The following is a 12,729-nucleotide window of genomic DNA, read 5'->3' as shown; positions in this document are numbered from 1 at the left end:
CCGTTGGCTAGTGGCCATTTTGGCGACGAACTTTGAAATCAACGATACTGGTCTGGTTGCTCCAGACTGGCCCTAGCTGCTCTCCAAAAGAGCAGCCCCTCTGACCTTGCTGGTCAGAACAATCAGCTTTCTTGAACTTCCACGACTCCTGCCTTTGCCAAGGCTTGTTTGCTTCTTTCGAGTCGCCGACACCGCCGACAGCGAGAGCCTGCGTGGGACAGCTCGTGACTCGACTCCCGGACGTCGTCGACCTTCAGGTACCACGTGGCTGCGGAGACAAGCTACACCTAACCACCTGTTTGCACCCGACCTCGCCTGGTACCTACCTGGTGCCACGCCGGTCACTGGCTAGTGACTGTGAACACTGTCCCCTCTGCTTTCAGGTCTTCTACAACCCCGATCCACCCTTGGATCCAACGCAGCTCTTCTGGACCGACCGCCTGCAGCATCTTTGTCATCAGGCTCCATTGAATCGATAGAAGAAACCCGACGCACTTCGAGACCTATGCACCCGCTTCCTGTGGGTGAGGTAAAGCTGGCACTCCGGTGCCCAAGTGTAGAGAAACATCTCTAGTGTCTGTGTTTTGAATCTTGAGATCGTAGTCCATCCAGAAGACCCTTTCTGCAGTAACTTTTTAACTTTTACGCACCCATTGAAAACCTATGGGAGCCCGCGTGTAACTTTCCTCACTGCACACGCGACCCGTGGACCTCCTGGTCACTAACTGAAGTTAGCTCCTTGTAGGCCCAGCGATTCTAGAGGCCCTAGGCCTTTTCCCTTTCCTGTTCGTGGTACTTATACCACTATTTTAGTATATGGTTTGAGTGGCCACCAGGGCCCATCCATATAAAGTGCAACTTCTGTATATTATAACGTTGTCTTGTTTAACGATTTGTGCGTGCTCCTGTGCTCGTAAAGAGTCTAGGGGATACTTTGAGAAATAAATACATAAATACATATATATTTTGAATATATATCTGTGTGGTGTCCTTTCATTGGTATAAAGGGGGGTTACATTTGGTAAAACAGCCTGCTTAACACGCTTTAACGAGTTTAGCCTCAAAGACTGCTTAGCCTACGCTACCACTAGGGCAGCTAGTCCGAAAAGGTTGACTTACAACCACACCATAAGGGTTGCTTGGCATGGTACAAGGTGGTCACTTTAACTAGTGAACATCATATACCAGGCCAACTTCTCACAGGGAGTCTCGCATAAGATTGTGTTTGGTTGTTCCTCTAATATTGGGTTTTGGAGCTCTGTGTGGAATAGCGGGGATGGCTTTGATTAGGGAATGTTTATTTGTGTTGTTCAAGCACTCTGTGTTATGGGTGGGATGTTGGAGATCACATGAGCAGAGCAGGGAGTGTATATCTTTGGTCGATAGAGGATCCTTCCTTCGGACTGGTCGGGTTGTGGCATTGGGGTATGGTACTGTTCTCCATCTTGGGGGCAAATGCTTTGGGATGGTGAATGCATCTGGTGGGGGTAAGAGGAGCAGTTACTATAGAAGTTCGTATTAGAATCCTTATCATGCCATCTGATCTTAGGTGGATGTAAAATCAAGTCCTGAAGAATTTGGAGATCATCTTTGATTTGTTGCAATGAAAGTAAAATTTCATCAAGTCTGGGTCTAGTGAGGATTGTGTGCTTATTGTTTGGTCTGGGGGTAGGCGAGGTGTGATTGGACCAGGGATAGGGCTTGGTGGCTTACAGTAGCCTGCGTCAACGTAGTGAGGCCCACATGGATGGCTATAGGGAGAGGGGGGGAGGAATAGAGGGAGACGGAGAGGTATGTACCGAGTGGATGTGAGGCGGGGTTAGTGCTGTGGTGGTGTTCAGGGAAATTGGGGTCAGATTGGAAAAATGCTACTTATTCTGGGATTAGGTGTAGGCTGGGTACTGTTGGCGTTAAGGGGTGGATTTTGCATCCTAGGGTATCTGCTGGAGCTCGACTGGGTGTATATATAAGTTAGGCGTTTTGGAATTGAGAGAGCCTGGGGAGGGGATTGGGTCAAATGACTTATTCCTTGATGGGAGGAAAAATATTGTAAAGTAAGATCAAGTTGCGGTCTGATTATTGCATGAGGATGATCCCATTATGATAAATAGTAATTGTTGCTGCAGCTTTGGAAATTGGTGAGGGAATAATCGAGATCCTGAGACCATGTGCTGTTTTCCTAGAGGAGGAGACAGAGAACAGGGTGAAAAAGGCTTTCCTCCATTGAGCTCTTCTCTTAGTGTAAAAAATTATGTCATTAGTTATAATTCCTCCTTTTGTTGAAAAGCCAAAGCTCACAAGGCGGTCCTCATGGCATGCTAACAGTTGGCCTGTGAAAACACTGTTCTAAGCATTTTTTAACTGGTTTTAACGTTACCCTGCTGCTAAGAAACCTGTGTTGAATTTGAAACTGCTTTTAAAAATTGAATTGCACTCGTTTTTAAAATTGAATTGCACTCGTTTTAAAAATTAAATCTGACCTGTTCCTTGCCGATAGCGCCCTCCCAGGTCTCAGCACTTCCGCTCTGCTAACGCGGTCTAGTGCTCAGGGGGAGAACAGCTGCAGCAATGCAGAACTGATTGGTTGGTGGGCGTAAGGGATTAGCTCAATAGCCACGCTGGAGCGGACGTGCAGCGAGAGAGAGAGACATGCCAAAGCTCAGAAGGCGGTCCTCATGGCATGCTAACAGTTGGCCTCTGGAAACACTGTTCTAAGTATTTTTTAACTGGTTTTAACGTTACCCTGCTGCTAAGAAACCTGTGTTGAATTTGAAACTGCTTTAAAAAATTGAATTGCACTCGCTTTTAAAATTGAATTGCACTCATTTTTTAAATTGAATCTGACTTGTTCCTCACTGATAGCGCTCTCCCAGGTCTCAGCACTTCCACTCTGCTAACGTGGTCTAGTGCTCAGGGGGAGAACAGCTACTGCAACGCAGAGCTGGTTGGTTGGTGGGCGGAAGGGAATAGCACGATAGCCATGCTGAAGCGGACGCTCAGCAGACGTGCGCAGCGGGCGCGTCGCTGGCGCCTAAGTCAAGCCCGTCTGCACCCATCCGCGCCCTATCGGGGCAAGGGGCCAGAACCCCTGGTCAATCGCGGATTTACTCAGCGGCAGAATTACAGACCTTAGCCACTGGGAGCTATGCTCTAGGCGGGAATATAGTAGATACGCTGAGAGACGAAAAAATCGTAAGAAACAATGGAGTGGGCAGACTCATGACCCTGCGTCCAGCACTCCATAAAAACTCTGGACCCGGCAATCCACCAGGACTGAAGGTGGCCGCTCTCAACACGCGCTCTTTACAGAAGCACCGCCTTGAAGTCTTTTCACTACTCCAAGATGGAGACATAGACATCTTGGCGCTTACAGAAACCTGGCTAGGCGACTTCTCAGTCCCAGATATCATTGCAACCCTCCCGGGGGGACTTTGCGCTCTTTTGCATAACAGACAAGAAAAGTCGAGAGGAGGGGGTGTGGCTATCTTCTTTAATAGTCGGCTAATGGTAGCCAAGATAGTGGCAGAGAGCATTGAAAATGCAGACATACTAGGGGTTAAAATCTCTTTAATACCTCCTGCCTATTACTCTTGGTAGCGTACCGTCCCCCGCGGTCAACCCCTAGTTTCAATGATCTTTTCTCTGAGATTATTACTGATCTCTGCTCACGGTACCAATGACTCCTAGTGGGTGGCGACTTCAACTATCACTGGGATAAAGTACCGAGAGAGCCGCTTGTCAGCCAATTTGAGACAGCAATGAGCTCGATGGGGCTCCATCAATTGGTTGACAGCCCCACTCACACCAAGGGTCACATCCTGGACCTTATCTGGACCTCGCAACCATGGGCCAGTCTATCAGATATTAACCCCTGTTCCTGGTCTGACCACTCGCTAATTAGCTGCTGGGTCCCGATGGACTGCCAACTGTCGCAACCACCTCCAGAGGGGAGAAAGGTGCGAAGCTGGAATAAAATTGAGGCAGACAACCTAGTGGGTACTCTACTTAGGCTCCCCCCCTCAAAATTTATGAAAGGGAATCTCGACCAGGAGAGTGAAGCTCTCATCGAAACTCTGCGTGGAGCCATAGATAAGGGCAACGGGGGCCCCCTGGTTTAATGAGACTTTGAGGGAAAGGAAGCAAAGTCTCCGCCAAACCGAAAGGCGGTGGCGTAAAGCATATGACCCAGCCGAGCAACCTACAAAAGCTTGCTTACCTCATATAAAAAATCCACAACGACCAGGAAAGCTGAATACTATGAGGCAAGAATTATAAACAAACAGAAGGAGACTTTTAGAATATTGAAAGAACTCAGCCAGAAATCTGAGCTGAAATCTGCAGCCGCGCCTGTAGACTGCAACATATTTCAGACCTTCTTTCTCCATAAGGTCAGGGACATCCTGACTGAGATTGATAACACCCCTATCAATCAGCGCTCCCTGGTCCAAAACCAGGCCCCTCCCCTCCCCGGAAAGCAACTTTCCACCTTCCCTAATTTAGATTTGGCTTCCCTGACACTATTGATGAATCGTATCAAATCAGGCTCTCCAGCAGACCCCTGTCCCCCGAGGATCTTCCGAATGGCCCTTTCCGGGCTAGAAAGGCAGATCCTCACTTTATTGAACAACTCCCTGGAGACTGGCTATATACCCTCCAACTTGAAGGAGGCTAGAGTCGCCCCACTGTTGAATAAACCAGGGGCAGACGCTGCTAATCTCAAGAACTATAGGTCCATCTCCCAGCTACCCTTCCTGGCAAAAGTGGTGGAGCAACATGTCCTTAAGACACTCTTGGCCTTCTTGGAGGAACATCAGCTACTCCAAGCTCGACAGGCGTGTTTTAGAGCCCATCACAGTACTGAGCTGGTGATGCTGTCTGTACTCGACGAGCTCAGAATCTTGGCTGACAATAAAAAACCGAGCGCCCTGATTTTATTAGATCTATCAGCGGTGTTCGATACGGTCAGCCATGCACAACTTCTGGCCCGAATAACTGACTTGGGCATCTGCAGGCTGGCACACCGGTGGCTGGAATCCTTCCTGTGAGGGCGGTCCCAGAGGATCCAGTTGGGCGAGCAGCTATCCGACAGGGGCATCCTCACCTGCTGCATCCCCCAGGGCTCCGCACTGTCCCAGCTCCTCTTCAACATGTATCTGCAGCCCCTGGTGGCGGCTCTAGCTCGCATGGACTGCCGAGTTTTCAACTACGCGGACGATACTCAACTCATCCTCCGGATTGACAACTCCTCTCATGCCCATGTTCTGGTGCAAAATATCCTCAGATTCACATTGAATTGGATGACAGCTAATTCACTGAAAATTAACCCCGACAAAACAGAGGTCCTTGTCATCCCCACGAAAAACAATCCCTGGAGTGACCTCTTTTGGCCCCAAGAACTTGATGCCACCCCCACACCAGTACTTGTCGTGAAAAGGCTGGGCATAAAGATCGACTTCGATCTCTCCATGGCCAACCAAGTCACCACAGTGGTCGGAACTTGTACAGGTCTAATGAGACAGTTGCGGAAACTTGTCCCCCTCCTTTCAACCGCCTCACAACAGATGATTGTGTCAGCCACAATTGTCTCTAGACTAGACTACGGTAATGCCTTATACATTGGCCTCCCCCACAAACTTATCAATAAATTACAGGTGGGTAAGAACGACGCAGCCAGGCTGATCTTTAGGCTTACTAGAAGGACTCACGTTACCCCTTTGCTGTGTAAGCTGCACTGGCTCCCCATTAAGCAGAGAGCAAAGTTTAAGGATCTCTGCATTGCCCACAAAGCAATTTATGGCCAAGCCCCAGTCTATATCAAATAACGCCTTGGGAACTACGTTCCGGGTCGTACACTGCGGTCATCCGAGGCCTGCCGCTTGGACTTTCCACGGTTGCAATACAGCATCCAAAGGGGGAAGAGCATTCTCTGTCCTACTCCCACAACTATGGAACCAACTGCCTGATCACCTCCGCAAGGAATCCGCACTCCGTCCCTTCAGGAAATGGCTCAAAACACTCCTGTTTAGGGAGCTTCTGGACACAGTCTAATGTTATGTTATGTTATGTTATATCCATTTGTTACGCGCTCGGCTACTCGTGTGTGTCCCGGCGCGAGACCCAAGGGGTAGAGGAGGGACCATCATACGAAAAGATGTGTTTTAAGCTTCTTTTTAAACGCTACAAGATCATGAGTGAGGCGGAGATCGAAAGGAAGAGCATTCCACGCCATGCTGGATTTGACCACGAAGGAACAGCCCCCCACCCTCTGGAGCTTGAAGCGCGGGACATGGGCAAGGCAGAGATACGAAGAGCGCAAGACCCGCGAAGGGACATAGAAGGAAAAGCGCCTCTGGAGATAGAGGGGACCCTGACCATGGAGGGCACGATGGGCCATGACCAAGAGTTTAAACTTTATCCTAGCCGCCACAGGCAGCCAGTGAAGGGAGTGCAGATGAGAAGTAACACTCTTCCTTGACGAAATGCCCAACAGCAATCTGTCCGCCATATTCTGGACCACCTGTAGTTTTTTAATCAGGTACCCAGGGACCCCGGCATAAAGGGCATTGGCATAATCCAAACGAGAGAGAATCAATGCACAAGTGACAGTTTCTCTAGCAGCCTGCGTGAGCAATGGAAAAAAATTCCTAAGAGTTTTTATAAGACCAAAGCAGCAGCCAGCAGTTTTCCTGATGTGAGTAGAAAAAGAAAGATTCTCCTCAAACCAGACACCCAAGTTCTTAGCGGGCTGTCCCACGGACAAGGGTAGTGGAAAGTCCTGCGGCCACAGCTGTTCACGAAAGTCAGCGGGAAATTTGCCATAAAGCAAAATCTCCGATTTTTGCTCATTACACTTAAGCTGAGCATCCACCAACCAAGTGAAGATGGAACGAAGGCAGTGTTGCGCCGCAAGGACAGAATTCGATGTTTTATCCCAGGTGAACACTGAACAGCAGCTGGGTGTCGTCCGCATAAGCCAGAACCTTAGCCCCAAGATCTTCAGCCAGATGGATCAGTGGGGTAACATAAATGTTAAAGAGCAGAGGGCTAAGGGAGGAACCCTGCGGGACTCCAGTAGTGACCGTATGAAGAGAGGAGTAAAAAGGGGAGAGCCAAATCTGCTCAGCCCGCTCCTCCAAGAAAGACCTAAGCCAGCCCCAAGCAGCCCCTGAGACTCCAACCTCAGCGAGGCGGGCCAAAAGAAGGGCATGTGGGACCGTATCAAATGCCGCAGAGAGATCCAGCAAAATTAAAGCTGCCCTGCCCCCAGCATCAAGGCAAACCCGAATCACATTCCTTGCACTGTTATGTAACAGCTAGTGGTTCTTGGCCACTCTCTCTAAAGGGCTAAGAGACCTGCCGGTGATTATGCGAAATATAAAAACTAATTAACATAACATAACATAACAGAAGTAAGGGTCCGAGATTAGGGCCTCGGGTGTGATTTGAGAAAATTATGTTTAAAACATTTGGCTGCTTTTTTTTTGTGAGATCAGGGGGGTACTTGATGGTATAGGTATGTTGTCCTGCAAGCTCCATAATGCAGTCGATGCTTATAGGGAAAGGTAAGGAGGTGAGGAAAGTGGGATAAAAAGGCGATGTGAGGTGGAGATATGGGGGGAGGAATTATGAGAGGCCATGCGTTTGGGCCAACATATGTTCTCTTCTCTAGAACAAAAATTAAAAGTCCTGTATTTAATTGCAACAACTATGAATCTCTGAGCTTTACTCGGAATGTATCGTTTTTTGATCTTAGTGTTAATCCTTTCAATAGTTTTTGTGATATTTGCCTTGCAAAACTCTGCTGGTGGGTAACGAACTGTTAATTATTTTATAATTGTGGTCCATTATGTGACAGAAAGAAAGCAGCTGAAAAGCTATGGATACTGAGTCGCTGTTCAGAGCTGTACGGTTTGCTCCATTGCCTTTTACCTAATAGATCATTCATAATAAGAGCATTAGTTTGGGGTAATTATAAAGTCTAAATTTCTCACCATAAACTAAAGTGGAACTCCGACATTGTAATTAAGCATCTCCCTTATTTTAAAAAATGGGCTTCAAATACAGCTGTGCCCACAGTACTTCAATATCAGATTGCACTAATACTACAAAATACAACAGCAAGCAAGCACTTTGACAAACTGATGATTTTGCCAATACTTGTTTTTAATCTGTTGAGTTAAATAGTTATAACATTTCTGAGCTACATGTTGTGTATATTGTGATCATTTTCCAATCACTTTCAAATTACTGAAATATTTTCCAGGACCCCCTTGCAAGTTATGATGTGAATGGGAATGACCCTGACCCCACTCCTCGCTATGATGCCAGCAACGAGAACAAGTATGTCACCAGCATGATTCATTGATTACCTTTTTCATGATTATAATTGAAACAAGATCCTATTGAGAAATTCATGTACGTTCAGCTGTCTGTTTCCAGTAAGTGCATTACATGGAAGGCTATGAGTTTACATTTCAATAGGGAGGGGCTTTTATCTTCACGCATTAATTTTTTTTTCACCTAAAGCAAATGATGATCTTACCAGATAGATAAATGTCTGATGGCAAATGTGGGGGCCATACACGTAATATCCGTTGGCTTTCAAGGTGAGAAGAAGGCATGGCTACAACCAGAGGCACCTTAACCACCTTTCAAAGACTAATGTTGCTCCATGCTTTTTGAGAATTTACCCTCAACAATCATACAAGGCTGAATTTTGGAGAGCCATGTGGATCTGGAACTTACTGTCACTGCTTTTGCAACATCAGGGTTTTATCAATGATTTGTGACCATAGTTGCAGTGGCATACCATTGAGAACTTACCGGCACCTCTAAAGAGGTGGTAACCCAATTAAGGGGAAGCTGTCCCCATTACCTCCCCCTTTGTCATTCGTATCGGGTGGCCTCATGGGACAAGGCAGTTCCTGCACCAATACCTGCATACCCCATGTCATCCCAAACGAAACACTATTTCTTTAAGTAGCACCTTTTTCTTTAAGGAACACAGGCTGCTTTAGAGAATTGATTTAATTTGGAAACGGACCGCAGAGTTGGTAGTATGCCTTCCCTTTCAGGCAACCATCCCAGCTTTAGTAGCCAATCACAGTGGGTCACAAATGGTGACGTCTCAATAATTTTATTTGGGATGTCGTTCTGCCACCCCCTTGGACTGATCAATTTGCAGTCCTCCTTATTAGTACATAGGTAGCATGGAAAAATGGTAAGCAGGTCGATACGAGCTAGTAAGCAGTTTGCGCTTGCCACTTCGACCACCCGCATTGTACATCAGGCCCCACACCAACATTACAAGAGAATGTTCCCAGTGGAGTTATTTTCATTCGAAAAGGTGCATAATGGATTTGAATACATTAACCATGTTGTGCTCATTGCTTTAATTGTTAATTTAGTACATCTCTGAGATTATTTTGTTGCACTGGTTGCCTCTTATTAATGCACGATCCCTTTCAGAAGGTTGTTATTTGATTCTTTAATCAAAAAGTATCCAGGTTTTGCCACTCTGTTCCTTAAGAGCCGCGCCAACAAAACTTTTCACACCAGCCCAGTAATGCACTAACTAAGCACAGCGAGCAGTCTCACGTGTGTAGTTTGTAGCGGATATTGCACCCACCCCCAAAATATATTGTTTTGAAAAAGAAAATTACAAATGTACGGGACTTTTTTTTTCTACAAATGTATTTAGCTAAGTAGCCAAATTCCTTATTTCTAGCCCTATACTTCAAAGTCTTTTATACTATCCATGAGTAATGTTTATCCATAGCAAAGTAACGTGTTCATACTCTTTCATCCTCCATTCTCAGACTGCCTCTCTTGCTCTCTTTTGCTCGCTCTCTTTTTGTTTCTTTCTCTCTTTTCTCCAGTACCTTTGTACAGTATTCACTTTTTTGATTTACTCACTCTACTCTTCCTTCCCTCTTCTTTTGAGGACCACAGCAATAAGACGTTAACTAATTAACATTGTCAGTGCACAGTGATATCAAGTGAGGACACAAGGTTACCACACACCTCAGAGGGAATGGATGTACTTTCCAGTTCAAGTACACATAGAAACTGTGCTTGCTCTCTTTCCTTTCCTCTGTCTTTTAGTTCTGGTTGATCTAGGGAGAGGGCTTAAAACACTGAGATATGAGGCATTGATTTGCATCGTATCTTCCTGCTGAGGTATTAGTAGTGTTAGCCATGAACGGTGTGTTTTTTCCTAAGAGATCGTTTGTTGCTCATTCTGCTGGGATGCTCCAGGAACTGGCACTCCCTCCATGTCCAGGAGTCGCTTTGGCATCCATGCTTCTTAACATGTTGTGGAACTTTGTGCTGATTGATGTATCCCCAATCTGACAGTGCATCGATTAAAGCCTGTTGCATCTTTGAGCGCTGCCTTTGGAAGATACCCATTTATGAGTAGCTGCAAGAGCTCCATAAAGAACAAGATGTCCCCTCCCCCCACCACCTCCCCCCCCATGCCCCCCCCCCGCCCACCAGCGCCTTGAGACCCTCATGGGTAATCAGTGTGCTTAAAATCCCCTGATTGATTGATTGATTGGATGTTTATTCATTTCCCAAAACTCAATCCAACTCGACACTTCCCTTCCGTTTTTTTCCTTTTAAACTTGGTGCAGGCGCCGCCTTTTGCTTGATTGCTCTTGGTATTTCACTGTCTTTGGCATCTTCGCCTAAATCTGCGTGTTATATGATCAATTCTAAACTTAATTTCAAGCCACCGATTTCTACTTTATAATCTTTTGCAGATTTTTCTACTGAAAAAGAAAGAACCAATGTTTCCTCCCTCTAACGTTCGGTCAGCTTACCAGGCCCTAATCTTTGTCACTTGGACCATGGGAAAGTAGCGTTGGCTCACTTGCTGGTCTCCTCTTGTATTACATTTGTTGGTGAGACTTTTGTCTGCTGTATGGTCGTTCAGACACCCTCCGTTGGCTCGTGCTCATTCGCTCTGGTTGCCTCTTTACTTGTGTATGCTCTATATTGTTTGCTGCAGCATTTCAAGGTGCCTGTGTGCAGGCTGTCTGTAGATCTGTCTAAGAAGCCGCAGATGAGAAGTTTGACTCTCAGTTCTTACCTGAACTTGCTGTCTCCTCAAAGATGTTTGGCTGTAGCACTGAGAGCCAGGGGTGCCCTTTATATATGTTTTCCCTAGTTTCTCTCTTGAGAAGTCTCCAGAAGTAAATTAAAACTATTTTTTAGAGTTGCATGCCCTCATCTCTGCGGTTTGAAAAAAATGTTATTGTTTATTCTGTTCATTGTCTTGTAATTCAATTTTCGTCCTTTTTAATAACATTTTAACTAATTACATTTAAATGTTTTATTCTGTGCCTCATTACCCCTCGTGGCTAAATGTATGCTACATCAAATGTTTTAAATGAATAATAAATACAAAATATAAAATGGGTCACAATAAATATTATCGAGGGACATGTTTATAAAATGAGCAACGGGAGAGAAATTAGGCAATCCACCCAGAATTGAAGAAAATCCGTGCACTAACACACTCCACTCCCTCTCCTCACAAACCACATATGGCGAAGGTGTATCCCAGGATGGCATGCCTTGATCCTGGGATACAGTGGTAGCCGATGGCGAGTCCCAGTACCTCATAGCGAACCGCAGGTTCATCCAGCGTGAAGTTACAAAGATGGCCTCCAAGCAAAGAGCAGCAGGCGATGTAAGCAGGAATGGATGCCATGAGAGTGAGCAGGGTCTTGGTCATCTTTGAGGCTGTGAAAGAACTTTGATGATTTCACAAATATAACTCTCTTCATGGGGAATAAGATTGGACCAAAAGAACAGTAGACTTACGAATTGAATTCCAAATGTTATTTTTGTTGTTTTTAGGTTGTTGTGTTGCCTCTCGGCTTATGCACTTGACCATGTGCAATGATGTTTCCTCTGCATTAACTCAAGATGCTTTCTGACTCCTATGACGCGGGTCAATTCCGCTGCATTACCCCATAGCATGTTGCATTGCCCATTCCTGGCCTGCACACTCCAATGCTCTGCTGCTTTATAGCTCACATGGCTACTTTCTGTCCCATTTACCATGGCGGTGGTGAGGTTTCACTGTCCATGTCTCATGGGTCAATGTTTTTACCGTGTTATATGACACAGTTTTGTTTCTTCTTGACTTACATAGGATGAGGCAATCCTGTATCTTGTTCACATACAATGGAGGCTGTGCTATTGCTGGGCTATGTCACATAGTGTGCCGTTCTTTCTCCACAACATGCCATGCATGATCTGTCCTGTTTCCTTCCCCACTAGTCACGATACTCCCTCCCATGTGGTACACCTAACATAAAGTGCTGTTTCTTTCCACATTTGTCTGTCGACACCTCTCTGTGCCCGAAGCTCTGCGCATGGAGCTCATTCTTAGACTGAAGTTGTAAATTATTCGTATTCAAGTGTGCAAAGACTCCACCATTCCTTTGCCAACATCTTTGTCATTTTATCTTTCAGACACGGCACACGCTGTGCGGGGGAAGTGGCAGCTACGGCCAATAACTCCCATTGCATAGTGGGCATTGCTTACAATGCCAGAATTGGAGGTAAGAGACAAAAAGCAGGGGCTGGCGCAGAAGTTTGGTGTCTGGGAAATCAGTGGTAACCTGCTGGTAGCAGTGGATATGGTGAAAGGTCTGGAATATTGTGTATCATGGGTTGAAAACAGGATTTGAAGAACGGGTTCTTATATGATTCCCA

General features: G+C 46.1%; 1 protein-coding gene across 4 annotated transcripts in view; it reads left to right on the top strand.

Moving 5' to 3' along the window:
• The window catches only part of PCSK6 (proprotein convertase subtilisin/kexin type 6), a 1,413,069-nt gene that overhangs the window by 684,779 nt on the left and 715,561 nt on the right, over positions 1–12,729 (top strand). For all 4 annotated transcript variants that reach the window (XM_085644552.1, XM_085644551.1, XM_085644550.1 and 1 more), the window contains 2 exons: positions 8,264–8,340; positions 12,487–12,575. In XM_085644552.1, the coding sequence (XP_085500678.1) occupies positions 8,264–8,340; positions 12,487–12,575 (166 nt within the window). The remainder of the gene's footprint in view (positions 1–8,263; positions 8,341–12,486; positions 12,576–12,729) is intronic.

The sequence above is a fragment of the Triturus cristatus genome, chromosome 3_1 (genome assembly GCF_964204655.1).
Source record: "Triturus cristatus chromosome 3_1, aTriCri1.1, whole genome shotgun sequence".
Lineage (NCBI taxonomy): Eukaryota > Metazoa > Chordata > Amphibia > Caudata > Salamandridae > Triturus > Triturus cristatus.
Note: the sequence above shows the minus strand (reverse complement) of the source record. Positions and strands in the feature narration are given on the sequence as shown.